Source organism: Dendrobates tinctorius, unplaced genomic scaffold, assembly GCF_039654945.1.
Source record: "Dendrobates tinctorius isolate UK_male_01 unplaced genomic scaffold, ASM3965494v1 ptg000011l, whole genome shotgun sequence".
Taxonomy (NCBI): Eukaryota; Metazoa; Chordata; class Amphibia; order Anura; family Dendrobatidae; genus Dendrobates; species Dendrobates tinctorius.
The window spans coordinates 50586533-50604039 of record NW_027361679.1 but is presented as its reverse complement, the minus strand read 5'-3'; the positions used below and the strand labels follow the sequence as shown (position 1 = coordinate 50604039).

General features: G+C 41.6%; 1 protein-coding gene across 1 annotated transcript in view; it reads right to left on the bottom strand.

The window, feature by feature from the left end:
* Window positions 1–17507, bottom strand: part of FRAS1 (Fraser extracellular matrix complex subunit 1) — a 692624-nt gene that overhangs the window by 345130 nt on the left and 329987 nt on the right. Inside the window, exons 10-11 of the mRNA XM_073542109.1 lie at window positions 9626–9715; window positions 6253–6291 (exon numbers count right to left, since the gene is read on the bottom strand). Coding sequence (XP_073398210.1) covers window positions 6253–6291; window positions 9626–9715 — 129 coding nt within the window. The remainder of the gene's footprint in view (window positions 1–6252; window positions 6292–9625; window positions 9716–17507) is intronic.

Here is a 17507-nt window from a genome sequence, read left to right as displayed (position 1 = left end):
TGCGTCAGCTGAAAAGATATGGTTTGTCTAAGAATCTGCTGATCTTATTCTTTAATGCTGTCATCAGATCTGTGATTTGTTCCTCTCTGATAGTCTGGTATGGGGGAGCCACTGCGCATGACAAACTCCGCTTACAAAGGACTTTCAGAACAGCAGAGAGAATTATAGGTTCCCCCCTGCCTAAAATCCAGGATCTTTATGATAAGAGTATTCGATCCCACGCATTGAAAATTTCATCCGATCCCTCTCACCCGGGACACTCCTCATTCCAACTACTCCCTTCAGGACGTCGCTTCAGAGTCCCCAAATGCAGCACCAACCGCCATATGAACAGCTTCTATCCACTCTCTGTTCAACAATTAAATCGTCATGTGTAGACTATATACTGTATCTGTCTTGTTAGATGTTACTTGTTGTATCTGTTGTTATATATTATGTTGCCTCTTTGCCACAAAGAATTCCTTGTATATATGTAATATGTACTTGGCGATAATAAATTTGATTATTATTGATTGATTATTGATTGATTACTGCACGATTCTACGTTGTGTTGTGTATAAATATGTGACTCTAGATTTTGTGCCTGATGAAGAGACTCAATTAGTTTTGAAATCATTCTATTTGTTACCATTTTTTAAGTAGCCAAAAAAAGGTATCAACCACTAAGAACTCTCAAATTTCAATATTTTGCTGATGACCAACGATCATTTTTATACCTGTATACCAAAATATAACCAACGACAAGTGACCGTTTTGTCCTTTGAATACTGCACGGGTTTGAACGTTTGTTCAATCATCGCCATGTGTAAAATTCCTTTAAAGCAACAATAATCTGTGCCTATGGGTTCCTAAGATATAAATCTTATCCAGCGCATTAAGAAATGCTCTCTTTTCCAACCTCATACATATTCTGAAATACTGCATAATGGCATGGTTGTACAGTGCAGGGGTCCCCAACCTTTTTTGCACTAGGGATCGGCTTCAAGCAAGACCACTGTTCCATGGCCCGGCAGGGCGAGGATGGAGGTGTGTCAGGGGCGTGGCTTTGGTCATAAGGGGGCGGGGCTATGGACAGGGATGTAGTTTAGTAGTCAGTGCATAATTATCATAATATAACATTTATAATGTGAATGTAACTCAGCTAACCATAGGTTTTGAATGAGTGGGAGCACTGGGCTTGTTTCCCTGTATCAGTGGGAGCACTGGGCTTGTTTTCCTCCAACAAGACGGTCACATCTAGGGGTGATGGGAGACAGCGACACCCGAAGTGTGTTCCTTATGTCCAGTCTACTTTGTAATCTCGTTTTTGCAGCTGTCATTGCAGAAAATCCAGTTTCACACAGATATATGGCTCTGCTTCCACCCTCCCTCCCTTGTATATATGGCTCCGCTTCCACTCTCCCTCCCTTGTATACATGGCTCCGCTCCCACTATCCCTTCCTTGTATATATGGCTCCGCTCCCACTCTCCCTCCCTTGTATATATGGCTCTGCTCCCACCCTCCCTCCCTTGTATATATGGCTCTGCTCCCACCCTCCCTCCCTTGTATATATGGCTCTGTTTCCACCCTCCCTCCCTTGTATATATGGCTCTGCTTCCACTCTCCCTCCTTGTATATATGGCTCTGCTTCCACTCTCCCTCCCTTGTATATATGGCTCTGCTTCCACTCTCCCTCCCTTGTATATATGGCTCTGCTTCCACTATCCCTTCCTTGTATATATGGCTCTGCTCCCACCCTCCCTCCCTTGTATATATGGCTGTTTCCACCCTCCCTCCCTTGTATATATGGCTCTGCTTCCACTCTCCCTCCTTGTATATATGGCTCTGCTTCCACTCTCCCTCCCTTGTATATATGGCTCTGCTTCCACTCTCCCTCCCTTGTATATATGGCTCTGCTTCCACTCTCCCTCCCTTGTATAAATGGCTCCGCTCCCACCCTCCCTCCCTTGTATATATGGCTCCGCTCCCACTCTCCCTCCCTTGTATATATGGCTCTGCTTCCACTCTCCCTCCCTTGTATATATGGCTCTGCTCCCACTCTCCCTCCCTTGTATATATGGCTCCGCTCCCACCCGTGTAAGTATGGCTCCCCCCCATCCTCCCCCATCCATCATACTTACACTCACGTCGCTGAACTTCCCTCCCTGCATCTCGCGGCGGTTCAGCTTCTTCCTGTGCGGAGCGGTCACGTGCTACCGCTCATTAAGGTCCATGAATATGGACGCCACGCCTAAGGGAGAAGAATGGCGTCCATATTCATGACCTTAAATGAGCGGTACACTTGACCGCTCAGCGCTGGATGAAGCCGCCGCGCCGACAGGGGCCGCTATGCAGGGTGAGTATCAGCTGCTACACAGCCTCCGACTCCCCTTGTGTCCGCGGACCGGCAAGAGCACTGCAACGGCCCGGTGCTGGGCCGCGAACCGGTGGTTGGGGACCCCTGGTATAGTGTGTTATCACACTGAAATATGGTTTATAGAAAAGGTAGAGGTCATTTCTAAAATCTGGTTGAGTCAACGTTATGGAGTAAAAGTCTGGGAAATAATAATGTGCAAACATGTTTAGTAAGTACTATATGTACTAAACATAAAGATGTCATTTTATATGAGATTACCATCCTCAAATAACTGTGGGTCAGATTAGCCCTGTTATAAATTACGGAGTTTCTACACTGGCAGCATACAGGTACTACACTCAGTTTATCATGATACACTTCAGTTATGAGCCAAACAAGTGCATCCTACATGTAACTTATTCTAAGAATTATTTTCAAAGTTTTTAGTCATATCTGTCATACTTCATGCATTGCAAATGTGTCCTTTATTACAAGGCCTCATTCAAACGTCTGATTTTCATGTACGTATTCTATTTGTCTCTTTCAAAGAAAGAACACGTACTCATTATAATCTATGGGGGTTTTGACTTGTCCGGGTTTTTCTGTGGACCATGTGTACCCCAAAGAAATCACGGAGACAAGTCTGTTTTTCATTATAGTCATAGATCAAAGTTCATGAAAATCTGATCCAAAACACTAATGAAGCTCGGACTATTTTTTTTTTTTTTGGAACCAGAAAAATCACTTTACATCTAATGCTTACGAAATACACCCAATTCATACACAAATGTGTGAATCTGGATTGTCTCAAACAGACATGGCAAAACTACATTGGCAAATGTGCTCTCTGTGTCTAAAGATCTTTAAACCTTAAAAAAAGGTATTGACTTTAGCTAGCGAAGCACTCCCATGAAACTTTTTATGCCCTTAACCTGTGTAAATGTATATGCAGTTCAAATGTGTTCTTAGTGACCGAGCCAATTTTAAACTTAATGACCAAGCCAAATTTTACAATTCTGCGCATTGTCACTTTGTGGATAATAACTCTGGAACACTTCAACGAATCACGCTAATTCTGAGATTGTTTTTTCGTGACATATTGTACGTCATGATGGTGGTAAAATTTATTTGATATAACTTGCGTTTATTTGTGAAAAAAATTAAAATTTGGCAAAAATGTTGAAAATATTTCAATTTTCAAACTTTTAATTTTTGTGCCATTAAATCAGGGGAGTTATGTCATACAAAATAGTTCATAAATAACTTTCCTACATGTCCACTTTACGTTAGCACATTTGGAAAAAAAAAATTTGTTAGAAAGTAAGAAGGGGTAAAAGTTGACCAGGGATTTCTCATTTTTACCAAAAAAATTTAGAAAAACATTTTTTGGGGACTACATCACACTTGAAGTGACTTTCAAGTGCCTATATGACAGAAAGTACCCAAATGTGACACCATCGTAAAAACGGCACCCACCAAACTGTTCAAAACCACATTCAAGAAGTTTATTGACCCTTCACGAGAACTGAAGCAATGTGGAAGGAAAAAATGAACATTTAACCTTTTTTACAAAAAATTTATTTTAGACCCAAAGTTTTTATTTTCACAAGAGTAACAAGAGAAAATGGACCCCATTTGAGTGGAAAATCTACTGTTTGGGCAAACGGCAGGGCTCAGAAGGTAAGGAGCACCGCTTGACTTTCAGAATGAAAAATTGTCTGGAATCAAGAGCAGAAGCCATGTCGCGTTTGGCGATCTCTTGATGTGCCTAAACACTGAAAAAAACCCACAAGTGACCCCATTTTGGAAACCACACCCCTCAAGGATTTTATCCATGGGTATAGTGAACATTTTAAACCCACAGGTACGACACAGAATTTGGTAACAATAGCTTGTCATATTGACTATTTCATCATTAGTGTTGAGCGCAAGTGCTCGCTACTCCAGTTTGCGTCGGGTGCTCAGGTATGCACCGAATGTCGCTGGTGCTCGAGCGATATGCTTGAGTACCTGCCCCACATGTTTTGCGGCTGTTAGACACCCAAAAAAAAAATGCTGAGATCCGCAATACTCCGTGCATACCCGAGCACCCGATACAAACTCGAAAAGTGAACATTTGCTATGATTTTTTTCCTTAATTTCGAAGAAAAAAACATTTCTAACTCATACCCCAACCCTAACCCCAACAAAATCCTAATACAACCCTAACTCCAACCTTAACCACAACCCTAACACAACCCCAACCCCTACCTGCAAAGATGGAAAAAACATTTTTTTAAAATTTTTATCTAACTAAGGGGATGAAAAAGGGGATTTGGTTTACTATTTTTTTCTTATGAACACTGTGATAGGGCCTATCACAGTGATCAAAAGGAACCAATAGGAAAAATTCCCTGTTGCTGCCAGGTACCACCACGCAGATCTCAGCGGGCCTCTTTTTTTTCAAGAAGATGATGTGGAGGGTCAGGGGACAGAGTAGGAGCTCCTGTGGAGGAGGAGGTATCCGGGGGGGGGGGTTTCGGGGGACCCCATTTCTCTCTTTCTTCTCTGATATGTTAGACCATATCAGAGGAGAGAAAAATGAATTTAAAATCACACTTTTTTTGTGATCAAAGTTATTTGGTGAATAACAGCGACCACGTGTCAGGGGACTGTGAAAACTTGCCCTGATCATGTTCTCCAGGGTCTCTGCTACCGGGGAAGATTTTCCAATGCTGGGGAACGCTATTCCCTTATTACTTGGCACTGTAAAAAAGCGGTGCTGAGGAATAAGTATCCTTAACTGCAGCCGTTAAAAGGCGTATCGGCAGTCGTTAAGGGGTTAATATGCTCAACTATCACAGTCTTCCCCGGTTTTCTGCGGCGTTTTGATTCTTTTCATACTCACGTGGCTGTAATCTCGACTCATCAAATCACACAGATTTATGTGTGAGCCGTATAATTATTTGCAATGTAGTTCTATAAAGCATACATCCCAGTGTAATTCAGACAGTCAGAACTGCAGTCGCGTGAGTAAGAAGAGGATCAGAACAGCATTGAAAACCAGGGAAGACAGCAACTGATAAGTATATTACTGCACTTACACAACACTAAATAAACATTTACATAGATTTAGGGCATAAAAAAGTTTAATGGAAGTGCTTAAGATAAATTCAGAGATCAGCTGCAGCCCGGACTAAAGGTACTGTCACACTTAGCGATGTACCAGTGATCCCGACCAGCGATATGACGCGGTCAGGATCGCTGGTACATCGCTAAGTGGTCGCTAGTGAGCTGCCACACCAGGCGATCCTGCGTCCTCCCGCCCGGCTCCACGCGTCGCTCGTCGTCAGCTTCCTGCGGCGCTTCCTGCTGTGACGACGAGCGACGCGTGGAGCCGGGCGGGAGGACGCAGGATCGCCTAGTGTGGCAGCTCACTAGCGACCACTTAGCGATGTACCAGCGATCCTGAACAGTCCAGCCTGTTCTCGCGCGATCAGCGATAAACAGCGGGGGAGCGGGTCGTAGGTAAGTATCAGACATAGCGATATCGCTAGCAATATCGCTATAACGTCACAAGTTATAGCGATATTGCTAGCGACATCTCTTAGTGTGACATGCCCTTTACTCTTCATGTTGAATCCGTATGTAGGTGGGGACAGTGGCGCCAGCGCTGAATGGGTGCCGGGGTCACATGTCACAACACAAAACCAGAGCCCCGGGACCTTGAGTGCCGACACCGCGGGAATGGCGCCGGCACCATCGGTGAATATGGACTTTATTACCATATTTTATCAGGGCCGAACATTTAGTTCCTAGTAGTGGACAACCCTTTTAAGTAACCAGAGAGGAAACTCTAGCTTCACTTGCTTTTGTATTATCTTCTTTGAGAAATGCTAGAGTGAAAGGCAAAAGTGTAAGAAGTATCTGCACTCACCATTAAATGTTTGACTCCACTTAAATCTGAATGAGAATCCTGCAAACAAACAGAAATACCTCTATGTGTTCAGTAGGCAAAGTTATCAGGTGTATCACAAGCATTCCAATAAAGCACATTCCTGCGTTATCTAGTGCTCATTCTCCAGGGTTACAAAACCCAGCACTGAGTGCTTGCTGGCAGGATTTAAAGGCCTGCTCCACTAATGTTTAGACAGAAATCATTTCTCAGACGATGTACCCAAACTCACAATCTGCCAAAATGCCAATCAGATGAAATGCAGTATCTAATTTCTATTTCATGAAAAAAAAAAAATCAAGCTGAACCCAACCAGTCTGGCATGTTGTTAGACTTCTCGCTGCCCTCTTCTATACAGTTTAGGCTACATAAATGGGCTAGAATTTATTAATCAATGTACTGGGTTAGCATTCATGCATGTGATTGGCTGTACAACACATGACAATTAAATGGTATCTGCAGGTTTCTATCATGGAATCTGAAAATAGAATACTGTAGAGACATAGAGCCTGATTCCAAGGCTGTTTGGTATAGTTTTTATAGAATTCCTGTTTTGTATACAACCCCGCCCACACCCCTGACTGTCAGCTTCCTGTGCACACTGATAATGGTCAGCAAGCTGCCAAACAGTGGAGGCAGGCTTATGTAGATTAGGTCATGTGAGATCTAGTCCTGTAGTGATAACCTCCTGCTGATAAAACATTGTTTGTGTTATAACTACAGCACACAGCCTAGTAAGTGACACATTGCTGGAATCAGGGTTTCAGCTCGTACATTATGCTGCTGTCTGATTAAATAGTAAAAACTTGGTGACAGATTCCCTTTAAATTCCTACACCATTTTCATTAGTCACTTCCTGAGGAGGTCAAACTGTGTCATTTTGTCCCTCATGTCCCTCACTTAGCAACCCAACCTGATCATACTATTTAAGTCACACAGAGAGAGAAGGTGGGTAATAAGATGGCACTGATGATGAGCTGCTTCATGGATGGACTGCCTACTAGACTGTTATCTAGTGATGAGCGAACGAGCACGGATAAAGTGTTATGCGAGCATGATCATGGGCTAACCGAGAGTCTTCGGAGTGCAGGAAAAACATGTTCGGGTCTCCACATGTCTCAACAGCTGCAACACATGCAGGGATTGCTCAACAAACAGGCAATTCCTTATCCGAGCACGTTCGCTCATCACTATTCTCTACCTTTGTCACTTGCCCTATTATAGTCCTCAATGAAGAGGATGTTTGTGGATGAACGTTACATTCTTTTTATTCATATCCATTCAAGGCTAGTACGACCATCTGACAAAGAAAAATTGGGTATTACAGGTCAAGTGAAAACCAATTGTTACACTGGAATGGTGCACTATATTTAGTCTCACTAATTACATAAAGTACAGTATTTTTCGCTTTGTAAGACACACTTTTTTTCCCTCAAATTTGGGGGGAAAATAGGAGTGCGTCTTACAATGCGGATATACCTTATTTGTGCTGCCACTGCGGGTGTCCGGTGCTTACCGTCACCGCGCTCTGTCCCCCGACGCTGCCGCCATACTCTGTTTTAGAAACTTGTCACTTTTTACTTTAATAGTCCCCTTAGGGGATCTGAAGCTGCGATTGTCCAATGCTTGTGCTATACATAGCAGTGCTAAGGCACTGTTATGTATATTGAAAATCAAGCTCTCCTATGAACACCAACCATGGGCTAGCTTTCATAGGAGGATAGTAAAGACAGCCAGGGGGGGGTCTGCTGATGACCCCTGTGCTTATCATAACAACCCATCGGTGCCCAGCGGTCACGTCATTAGCGCCTATGGAAGCATTAAATGCTCTGCCCCCTGATGATGCATGTTAAACGCCACTGTCAAGAGATTGAAAGCGGGATTTAACAAGTTAACAGCCTTGGGAGGAGCTCCGCTACACCCGAGGCTGTTAAAAAGGCACATGAAGGCTGACTAAATCAGCCATCATTGCTGGGAAAGATGCAGTCTCGACATGCGAGTCCACATCAAAGTCAGGGACACAACTGTACAAGTATGTTAAAAGTCATGAACGGGTTATAGTGTTTGGCCACTTAATGTCTATTGTATATAATGGGATGGAAACAGCAACAAATGCAAATTACCAATATATAGTAAACGTATTACAAGATGAGCTTTTACATTACATGTGTTTTTCCACATGTTAATTACAATAAGCATTAGCTAAACCTTTTTATTGACCACATTTAGAAGGAGGTGAATTAATGAGGAGAGTCAAGGAATAACAGCCCAAATTACTGCTAGATCAATTGCTGTTAAATGTCCATTAGATAGTCAACCCCTTTAAACTATATAGTGCAATAATAAGTAGGCCTTATGTTAATGTAGGTGTTGTGATAAAATTCAGTTTATCTGCCCAGATTTTTATAATTTGGATGGGTAAGTTGGGTTTCCTAGTTGCAAGATTTTTTTTTGTTCTTAATTTTTTTGGGATAGATTAAAGATATAAAGTTTTATTATTATTAGTGACGAGCGAACGTGCTCAGATGACGTGTTATCCGAGCATGCTTGGGTGTTATCAGAGCATCATGGGCCTGTTCGAATATTATGTCTGAGTCCTCACGGCTGGGCTGCATGATTCGCAGCTGTTCGCCTCAACACATGCGCGGATTGTCTGTTTGTTAGGGAATCTCCGCATGTGTTGCGACTGTCTAATAGCGGCAAAACATGCAGCCGCAGGGACTCGGGACATATTATTCCAGCACGCCCAAGATACTCAGATAACACCCGAGCATGCTCAGATAACACATCATCCGAGCATGTTCGCCTATCACTAATTATTATGACTCGGTGCCTGTTCTTTTTCTCTTTTTATATTTTGTCTTATTTTTTTCTTTTCATATGTATGTTTGAAATTTAGTTTATTAAGTCCTGTCCATGTTTTGAAGAGCTCTGGCAATCTAATCAGGTTACAAATTGCCTACAAAGATAGTGATAAGCAGCGTATTAAGTCCAGTGACAGGAAGAAAGCAATGTGATGTCAACAAAATGTGAAAATAAATGCAAGGAGTAGAGTAGAGCAGTGGCCCCAAATCCAGGGACTGTCCAGCTACTGACCAGTAACTGCCACCTGCCTAGAGTTCCTGTAGTTTTGCACCAGCTTGGTATTCGCAGGTTAGGGAGAAGCAGGGAGTTACATGAGCAGAGAATCCGCGCCCCTGCACCGTATCGTCTGGGTTGTTAGAGTAATCTCCGCCTGTCTATTTAGAGAAGGGTCACTATTTATTATAAACTTGACAAAGTTTGAGATGGATTCATGCAAAAAAAATGACATTATTGTTTGTAAATTTAAGTGAAAATGTCATTTCCATCTTACCTCTTTGCCATCTTCTTTATGGAGACAGTAGCTGGTGCTGAGCACACATTCCGCACAACACTTCCCCTCAAAATGTACTAATTCTTCTCCCTGATAAAAAAAAGGCAGATTGCTGCAGTGTGAATGTTGCTGAGGTCATGTCGCTTTTCTTTTTTTTTTTTTAGTAAACAGACTAAATTGTGGAATTTAAAGATCTGATTTTATTTATCTTAAGTAGTAGCGTTTGGAGGCTCTCCATAAAGAAAAGCCAACTCAGCACATTACTGGAAAGCTCCTTCTCTGCACTTAAGCCGGATATCTACACCAAAGGTTAATACAAGCTGCTAGTGTGATAATGAGCACACATCCCACTGAGAAAAAAACACTTCTCGAACTCCTAGATACAATAATGCACTTCTAGATTTGTAGAAAATAATGTTTATTTTTGGATGTCATAAACCTGGTATGTAACAGAAAGTCGGTCATCCAAAAGAGAAGTAGAATGCCACTCACAGTTCAACATTTAAAACCATTTTTATTTCTTATTGCCTAAACCTGACCTAGTGATACTCTTCAGTGAAAAAACAAGGAATATTATGAGGGTGAAGCCATGCAACAGCTGAATGATGCTGATACATATGTGAGACTGTCTAGAGGTCCTACGATAAAAGTACAGAACCAATTACAGTCTCTTTTACACAAAGGTATGGAAATAATATTCTCTCCAAAAATTAGCGGAGACTTTATTTTTTGTTAGTTTATCTAAATCCAATTGGTATTTCCTGCCAGAAGTGCATAAGGTTATGTGAGATCCTCCTTGGAGAAACATCAGGGCAGGACGTGGTTTTGTCATGGGACCTATGTGGAATGGTACTGGAGACCACTACTTCAGATATACCTTCATATTTACTTGACACTAATATATTGAAGTGTAGGGTGCATGACCAGGAAACTCTCCGATTACGTCCTATTGAGAACCTGTGGTCAATCTTACAAGACGTGGATGGACTACAAAAGCACTGATTAGGCAAGAATGGGTTGCCATCAGTCAAGACTTGCCCAGAAGATGATATCCAGCTGCCAGGACAAATTGAAAAAGCCTTAAAAATATGGGAGAACACAGTAAATGTCGAGTCTTGATGTATTTGTCAATAAAAAGTTAAAAATTAAGAAATGCCTATAAATGTACTCCAGTAACCATAGAAACATCTGGAAAACAAAACGAGTTTTGTCAGCTTACCGGTGTGTATATGATTCCTCCCCTCTGCCGACCAACGCCCTGCATAGATCAAGGTGAGCAGCCTCAACTACAACTAAGGAGCAAAGGAAGGAAAATCCAGCAATAGACAGAGGTAGCTAAAAATATTTTTTAATGAAAAGTTTAAAAAATAAATGACAGACACATATTGTCAGGCACTGGCAGACAAGGGAAAGATCATCGTGTTTCGATCTAAGTCTAGTCATGATCTGACCCAATAGAAGAAACACTAAGACTATATAATGTGTTGGAAATAAATGACTGGTTAAACAATTAAAATAATTAGCATATACTAATAACATACAAATATATAAAATACACATGAAAAAAACATTATGACAGAGTGAAAATAGTATAAATATATAATACGATTTAATTCAGAAATTAAACTAGAACGAAAAAATGAATTGAATATATAAATATTTAATTTTTTTCAATATTGCTTGATTAAGGCTATGTTCACACGTCGTGCTTTTTTCGCGTTGTCGCGGCGGTTTTAAACGCGCGATTTTGCAGCGAAAAATAAGCATCCCATGCATTCCTATGGGATTCCACAATGCTGTGCTAATGCTGCGTTTTTTTCCGTGGCGAAATCACTTTGCGGTAAAAAAACGCAGCATGCTCATTAATTTAGCGGAATCGCGGCGATCCTGCACCCATAGGAATGCATTGTTCTGCTTACTTTCTGCATGTAGCTGTGCACACCATGCGAAAAGTAAGCAGAACATTTGCGGATGCTACCCACTATCCGGAGGAGAGGAGACTGTCCTCCGGGCTGAGGGTACCATATCCCTGTAAAAAATAGAATAAAAATAAAAAATATTGTTATTCTCATCTTCCGGCGTCCCGTGCAGCCTTCCCGCCTCGCTCCACGCTCCCGGTCCGAGCAATCCTTTGCGAGAATGACCGCAATGATGTCGCGATCTCGCGGGAGCACGACGTCTCGCGGTCATTCGCGATGATGTCGTGGGAGCGCAAAGTCTTGCGGTCATTAGCGCAAAGGATTACTGGGACCGGGAGCGTGGAGAAAGGTGGAGAGAGGCGGGAAGGCCGCGCGGGACGCCGTAAGGTAACAATAACAATATTTTTTATTTTTTTAATTATTTTTTACATCCTATCTTTTACTACTGATGCTGCATAGGCAGCCTTAGTAGCAAAAAGTTGGTCACACTCATCAAACACTATGTTTGACGAGCGTGACCAACCTGTCAATCAGTTCTCCAAGCGATGCTACAGATCGCTTGGAAAACGCTAGCATTCTGCAAGCTAATTACGCTTGCAAAACACTAGTTTTTCCGTGGGAAAATTACGAGAATTTAAATGCGATTTTCCAGCGGAATGGAATGCGGAATTCTCGCGGTAATTTCCGCTACGTGTGCACATAGCCTTAGTCTTGTCTAGCATTGAGACCATGTGGAGAAGAGTGTCAAGCATGAAAATCCAATAAGATTCCAGGTTCAATATATTCTCTTTATGGTCCCCTCCTCTATGCGGTTTGTGCACTTTCTCAATCCCACTATATTTGAACTGAGTTAAATTGCCATTGTGTATGTTCGCAAAATGTTTAGAAACCGCAGAAGGTGGGAATGACCACATCGGATAAATACTGTCTGATGCTAACTTTAGGTGGACAGGTAGTACATCCCACATACTGAACTTTGCATTCCATGCATTCTATCAAGTATCGACATAGGAGGTATTAAAATTGATGTAGTCATGTATGGGAAATTCTAAAGAATTATGCAATGAATGAAATGTATTAAGTTTTCAAGCAAAGTTGCACGCTTTACAGCGGTTTGCTACACGTTTGAAAAAACCTGTGGCATTGAGCCATGTGCCACGACTGGACATTTTATGTGGATTGCTATCAAACAAGCTAGGGAATAAAACTGAGCCCAATGGAGAAGCTCTCTTAGCCACAAACCTTACGCTATTTTTTGATAATATTTCCTATAATTTAACATACTGATTAAGTATTGAGTACATATTTTTTAACAATATTCACTATATCATGGAATTGTGGGCTATAATGTGTTGTTGAAGTGACACCCAATTTGTTCTAGTCAGTCCTGGCATTTGATTTGGCTCAATTTGTCAAAAGTTTTTTGCGATCAGTTACAGACTCCCTATTTAATGCAATTTTTAGATTCCTTTTAGGATAACCCCTTTGTAAGGCCGGGGGTCGCACTAGAGAGAAATATGGACGAGTGAGAGGCGTAAAAACTACGCATTGCACACGGACCAATGATTCTCTATGGGGTAGCTCCCATCAGCCGTATATTTCTCGCGCGTATTTTACTGTCCGTGCCAATCGCAGCATGCTACGATTGTCAGCGTATTCCGGCCGAAATACGCCAATGCAAGTCTATGGATGCGCAAAAACAACGCATTACACGCGGACCACACGTGTGACTTGCAAGAAATACGCACCTGGTGTCCTTTAGAAAAGTCGGCAATTCAGTGTGCGATACAGTAAAATCACACTGACAGATTTAATAAAGAAAGGAAAGAATAGCTATATACACATAGAATACACATATATATACACACATACACACACATGTCATTGAGACATATATATATATACAGTGGGGCAAAAAAGTATTTAGTCAGTCAGCAATAGTGCAAGTTCCACCACTTAAAATGATGAGAGGCGTCTGTAATTTACATCATAGGTAGACCTCAACTATGGGAGACAAACTGAGAAAAAAAAATCCAGAAAATCACATTGTCTGTATTTTTTTCATTTTATTTGCATATTATGGTGGAAAATAAGTATTTGGTCAGAAACAAAATTTCATCTCAATACTTTGTGATATATCCTTTGTTGGCAATGACAGAGGTCAAACGTTTTCTGTAAGTCTTCACAAGGTTGCCACACACTGTTGTTGGTATGTTGGCCCATTCCTCCATGCAGATCTCCTCTAGAGCAGTGATGTTTTTGGCTTTTCGCTTGGCAACATGGACTTTCAACTCCCTCCAAAGGTTTTCTATAGGGTTGAGATCTGGAGACTGGCTAGGCCACTCCAGGACCTTGAAATGCTTCTTACGAAGCCACTCCTTCGTTGCCCTGGCGGTGTGCTTTGGATCATTGTCATGTTGAAAGACCCAGCCACGTTTCATCTTCAATGCCCTTGCTGATGGAAGGAGGTTTGCACTCAAAATCTCACGATACATGGCCCCATTCATTCTTTCATGTACCCGGATCAGTCGTCCTGGCCCCTTTGCAGAGAAACAGCCCCAAAGCATGATGTTTCCACCACCATGCTTTACAGTAGGTATGGTGTTTGATGGATGCATCTCAGTATTCTTTTTCCTCCAAACACGACAAGTTGTGTTTCTACCAAACAGTTCCAGTTTGGTTTCATCAGACCATAGGACATTCTCCCAAAACTCCTCTGGATCATCCAAATGCTCTCTAGCAAACTTCAGACGGGCCGGGACATGTACAGGCTTAAGCAATGGGACACGTCTGGCACTGCAGGATCTGAGTCCATGGTGGCGTAGTGTGTTACTTATGGTAGGCCTTGTTACATTGGTCCCAGCTCTCTGCAGTTCATTCACTAGGTCTCCCCGCGTGGTTCTGGGATTTTTGCTCACCGTTCTTGTGATCATTCTGACCCCACGGGGTGGTATTTTGCGTGGAGCACCAGATCGAGGGAGATTATCAGTGGTCTTGTATGTCTTCCATTTTCTAATTATTGCTCCCACAGTTGATTTCTTCACTCCAAGCTGGTTGGCTATTGCAGATTCAGTCTTCCCAGCCTGGTGCAGGGCTACAATTTTGTTTCTGGTGTCCTTTGACAGCTCTTTGGTCTTCACCATAGTGGAGTTTGGAGTCAGACTGTTTGAGGGTGTGCACAGGTGTCTTTTTATACTGATAACAAGTTTAAACAGGTGCCATTACTACAGGTAATGAGTGGAGGAAAGAGGAGACTCTTAAAGAAGAAGTTACAGGTCTGTGAGAGCCAGAAATCTTGATTGCTTGTTTCTGACCAAATACTTATTTTCCACCATAATATGCAAATAAAATGAAAAAAAAACAGACAATGTGATTTTCTGGATTTTTTTTTCTCAGTTTGTCTCCCATAGTTGAGGTCTACCTATGATGTAAATTACAGACGCCTCTCATCTTTTTAAGTGGTGGAACTTGCACTATTGCTGACTGACTAAATACTTTTTTGCCCCACTGTATATATATATACAAATGGAGATTCAGTGGCGCTTGTGTATGAGTGTAATTCCAGGCTGCAATTTGACTTTGACTTTTTTTTTTTTTTTTCTTTTCAGCTACTATCAGGGAGAATTACCCTGCAGTATATAACCTGTTCAGTGATTTCAGGTTTTTACCCTCACTCATGCCTTTTTAGTTTGTGATTGTTCAGGTTGGAACTAAGATTGCCACCAGCATCTATATATATTCTTTTTCCCTTAAGCACTTCTTCTGAGGTCTTACAATTGACTATTACTAATTGCTATTTTCTCGCTATTATCCAGCTACATAAAGAGCACTTATAAGAGGTTTTTTGTTTTTTTTTGTCTATAACCACCCAATTTAGATTTCCCTCTTCTTTGAGTGTTCCAAGCGCACACTAATATTATTATATATATATATATATATATATATATATATATATATATATACACATACAGTACAGACCAAAAGTTTGGACACACCTCGATCAAAGAGTTTTGTTTATTTTCATGACTATGAAAATTGTAGATTCACGCTGAAGGCATCAAAACTATGAATCTACACTTGTGGAATTATATAATTAACAAAAAAGTGTGAAACAACTGAAAATACTGTATGTCTTATATTCTAGGTTCTTCAAAGTAGCCACCTTTTGCTTTGATTACTGCTTTGCACACTCTTGGCATTCTCTTGATGAGCTTCAAGAGGTAGTCACCGGAAATGGTTTTCACTTCACAGGTGAGCCATGTAAGGTTTAATAAGTGGGATTTCTTGCCTTATAAATGTGGTTGGGACCATCAGTTGTGTTGTGCAGAAGTCTGCTGGATACACAGCTGATAGTCCCACTGAATAGACTGTAAGAATTTGTATTATGGCAAGAAAAAAGCAGCTAAGTAAAGAAAAATGAGTGGCCATCATTACTTTAAGAAATGAAGGTCAGTCAGTTAGAAAAATTGGGAAAACTTTGAAAGTTTCCCAAAGTGCAGTAGCAAAAACCATCATGCGCTACAAAGAAACTGGCTCACATGAGGCCTGCCCCAGGAAAGGAAGACCAAGAGTCACCTCTGCTGCGGAGGATAAGTTCATCCGAGTCACCAGTCTCAGAAATCGCAGGTTAACAGCAGCTCAGATTAGAGACCAGGTCAATGCCACACAGAGTTTTAGCAGCAGACACATCTCTACAACAACTGTTAAGAGGAGACTTTGTGCAGCAGGCCTTCATGGTAAAATAGCTGCGAGGAAACCACTGCCAAGGACAGGCAACAAGCAGAAGAGACTTGTTTGGGCTAAAGAACACAAGGAATGAACATTAGACCAGTGGAAATCTGTGCTTTGGTCTGATGAGTCCAAATTTGAGATCTTTGGTTCCAACCACCGTGTCTTTTTGCAATGCAGAAAAGGTGAACAGATGGACTCTACATGCCTGGTTCCCATCGTGAAGCATGAAGGAGGTGTGACGGTTTGGGGGTGCTTTGCTGGTGACACTGTTGGGGATTTATTCAAAATTGAAGGCATACTGAACCAGCATGGCTACCACAGCATCTTGCAGCGGCATGCTATTCCATCCGGTTTGCATTTAGTTGGACCATCGTTTATTTTTCAACAGGACAATGACCCCAAACACATCTCCAGGCTGTGTAATAGGCTATTTGAACAAGAAGGAGAGTGATGGGGTGCTACGCCAGATGACCTGGCCTCCACAGTCACCAGACCTGAACCCAATCGAGATGGTTTGGGGTGAGCTGGACCGCAGAGTGAAGGCAAAAGGGCCAACAAGTGCTAAGCATCTCTGGGAACTCCTTCAAGACTGTTGAAAGACCATTTACGGTGACTACCTCTTGAAGGTCATCAAGAGAATGCCAAGAGTGTGCAAAGAAGTAATCAAAGCAAAAGGTGGCTACTTTGAAGAACCTGGAATATAAGACATATTTTCAGTTGTTTCACACTTTTTTGTTAATTATATAATTCCACATGTGTTAATTCATAGTTTTGATGCCTTCAGAGTGAATCTACAATTTTCATAGTCATGAAAATAAAGAAAACTCTTTGAATGAGAAGGTATGTCCAAACTTTTGGTCTGTACTGTATATATATTTATATTTCATACAGTTCTACATAGCAGAATAGCCGCAAAATCATTTGCCGGCTTCTGTAAAATCATTCCCCAACCCGACATGAAATGACACATGGTTTACATACAGTAAACCATTTCATTTCATGTATTTTTTTTATATGTCCCTGACTAATAAATAAATTAGGGTTTGTGTGTAAAATTTGGGATGTCTAGGTGTTAAATTAAGGGGTTAGTTATTTGGAAAAAAATGCGTGGGCTCCCGCGGCAAAATCGCAAACAGAGAGGTAAAGCAGGTGAGTGAGGGAAGATTTTAATAACCTTGAGAGAGACCATTGTTTTTGCCCCCCCGGCTACAAAAATCTGTCCCCAGACACCC